We start from the raw sequence: 2751 nt of genomic DNA, 5'->3' as shown, positions 1-2751 counted from the left end.
CCTCCCCCACCTGGCCTCCCTCTCCCCCCTCGGGTCTCCACCTCTCCCACCTGGGCCTCCCCCTCCCCCACCTGGGCCTCCCCCGCCCGCCTCTGGGCCTCCTCCTCCCCCACCTGGGCCTCCTCCTCCCCCACCTGAGCCTCCCCCTCCCCCCTTTGGGCCTCCCCCTCCTCCCACCTGCATCTCCCCCACCCCCCTCTGGGCCTCTTCTGGGCAGCGTGCCCAGCCCTGGGACTTCTCTGCCCTCCTAGGAATGCTCTCTGACTTCTCCCTGATGTAGATGCTCTGTTTTCTGGATCGTGTGTCCTGCCTTTTCTTGGTTTACTCCCTTGTTTTGCTGAAGCACACCCTCCAGTAGCTTTGTCACGTGAATGTGATGATACAGGAGCCACGGACACAGTGAGTTTTGCTGTGAATTCATTCTGATTGCCCTCTGCCCGGGACACAGGTGTAACTCTCTGAGCTGTAACTTCTCCGTCATCCTGAGGACTCACTTTTCCTCCCTCGTGTTGGAGTTCCGTTTTTCTCCATCCCAGGCTGAGATACCAAATTCAAGCTTTTTGAAGATTCTGTGACATTGATCTAGCTGGTTCTTAGCTTTCTCCCTGACAGCTCAGAGAGGTTACAGCCTTCTTGGTTTCTCTAGGCACCCATCACTGGCTGGCTGCTTCCCAGCTCTCAAAATCGTGTTGCTCTTGTCTTTTTAGGTCCGTGAGAGAGCAAAATTAGATGCCTGTGTCTAGTCAGTGTCTTTTCCAGAACTCACATCAGTCTCAGGTCCTCGTAGTAATTCCTGAGACACTGTAAGCTCCCAATACGTGGAATTGGTTACTGTTGCTGGCCAGCTCCCTTCATTCTAAAAAGTAAATTGTAAAAATCTCTTTTTCTAGCCGGTGTTACTGCTGCCTCCGTGCCCACCCAGCTTGGGCAATGTGACCGGTTTGAGTTCGAGTGCCACCAGCCAAGGAAGTGCATCCCCAACTGGAAGCGCTGTGATGGCCGTCGCGACTGTCCGGGAGGCCAGGACGAGGCCGGCTGCCGTGAGCTGGGGGCTCAGCCCAGGGCGGGGTGCCATTACCGTGTGTCGTTCGTCTCACTCACCTTGTCATTTTGGTATCATCTCTACTACGGGACAGGAAAATTAGGCTTCAGAGAGGACATGCCATCAGTAACAGACTGGAGTATTTATTTAGTTTTGGGGGGTTTTTGGGTACAAAGTTATCTGTTTATTATTATTATTTTAATTGATTTCAGAGAGGAAGGGAGAGGGAGAGAGAGAGAGAAACATCAATGATAAGAGAGAATGATTGATCGGCTGCCTCTTGCACGCCCCCTACTGGGGATCAAGCCTGCAACCCTGGCATGTGCCCTTGACCGGAATCAAACCTGGGACCCTTCAGTCCACAGGCTGACGCTCTATCCACTGAGCCAAACTGGCCAGGGCCAAAGTTGTTATCTTTTTATCATGTCTTGTTGAAAGTTCTTATAGGGTGAGTACTCCAAAATAACACGGAGAAATTAGATAAGGATTAGTGTAAAATTTCACATTTCATTAAAAGAACAAAGTGTATACCATTGGGACATTAAGGTAACAGGTCAGATCTAACCCACACTTGTCAAAATAATAGCAGGAATATCTGAGCCAAGGAATTAATCACAATAAGATGGGAAATAGTCAACAACAAGGAGTTGGAATAGGACCTTCCTTCTGGGTGAGATGAACTCATTGATTGGTATTCATTCTTTAAATAAGTTTAGCCGGTTTTAAATCTGCCTTTTCTTAAGGATGTTGCTTAGTTAAGGCTCTTAAAACCCAGATGTGCTCTCCGACGAGTGTGACTCACTAATCTGAGAGCCTGTCTGAGAGGAAATGGGATGAGTGCAGCCTGACTCCTCTGAGAGGACGGCCCCTGAGCACCCTGCACTCTGTCCCACGTGCCCACCAATACATGTTTAATCACCAGGTCAAGACTTTCAGAGATAATGACGACCTCATTTCTAACTTAAACCCTATGTTTTCCCACTTTCAAAATTTTGAGGCATGTTTCATGAACCTCAGACACCTTCCAGCTTCACTACTCAGCTGTTGGATTATATTTTACGACATTCTTACCATATGGAATAATTCTGCGATGGGGACCTTGGACTTTTCCGAACCAATCCTCTCCTGAGCAGAGGCTCTTCCCTACCTGTCCTGAAAAAGTGACTCTCCCCACCCCGCCCCCTGCTCCCCGTCACGCTCGTACTGTTACTCTCTTTGTAGCTCTTATTACTACTAGTATCCAGAATGACTCATTTGTTTACTTCTTTGCTGTCTCTCTCAATAGAAGATAAGCTCTTTGAGGGCAGGTCCTTTGTCTGGTTTACACATCACCTCTTCATCTTATTCATCTCATTCATTGGGAGATGTCCCTGAATGTTTGTTGGATGGATGGATGGATAGATGGGTGGATGGGTGATGGGTGGGTAGATGGATAATGAGTGGCTGGCTGGCTGGATGGGTGCCTGGGTTAGTGGTGGGTAGATGGATGGATGGGTGGGTAGTGGATAATGGGTGGCTGGCTGGCTGGATGGGTGCCTGGGTTAGTGGTGGGTAGATGGATGCGTGGGTGGGTGGATGGATAATGAGTGGCTGGATGGATGACTGGATTAGCGGTGTGTAGATGGATGGGTGGATGGATGGATGGGTGGGTAGATGAATGTAGGTGGATGGATGGGTGGGTGGCTGGGTTAGTGGTGGGTGGATGGATG

General features: G+C 49.8%; 1 protein-coding gene across 1 annotated transcript in view; it reads left to right on the top strand.

The window, feature by feature from the left end:
• Positions 1 to 2751, top strand: part of LOC102431135 (sortilin-related receptor-like) — a gene marked incomplete at its 5' end in the record, with an annotated part of 53571 nt that overhangs the window by 21385 nt on the left and 29435 nt on the right. Inside the window, 1 exon segment of the mRNA XM_014449345.2 lies at positions 891 to 1040. Within this exon segment, the coding sequence (XP_014304831.2) occupies positions 891 to 1040 (150 nt within the window).

This window comes from Myotis lucifugus, unplaced genomic scaffold, assembly GCF_000147115.1.
Source record: "Myotis lucifugus unplaced genomic scaffold, Myoluc2.0 scaffold_1133, whole genome shotgun sequence".
Lineage (NCBI taxonomy): Eukaryota > Metazoa > Chordata > Mammalia > Chiroptera > Vespertilionidae > Myotis > Myotis lucifugus.
This window is presented reverse-complemented; position numbering and strand designations above follow the sequence as displayed.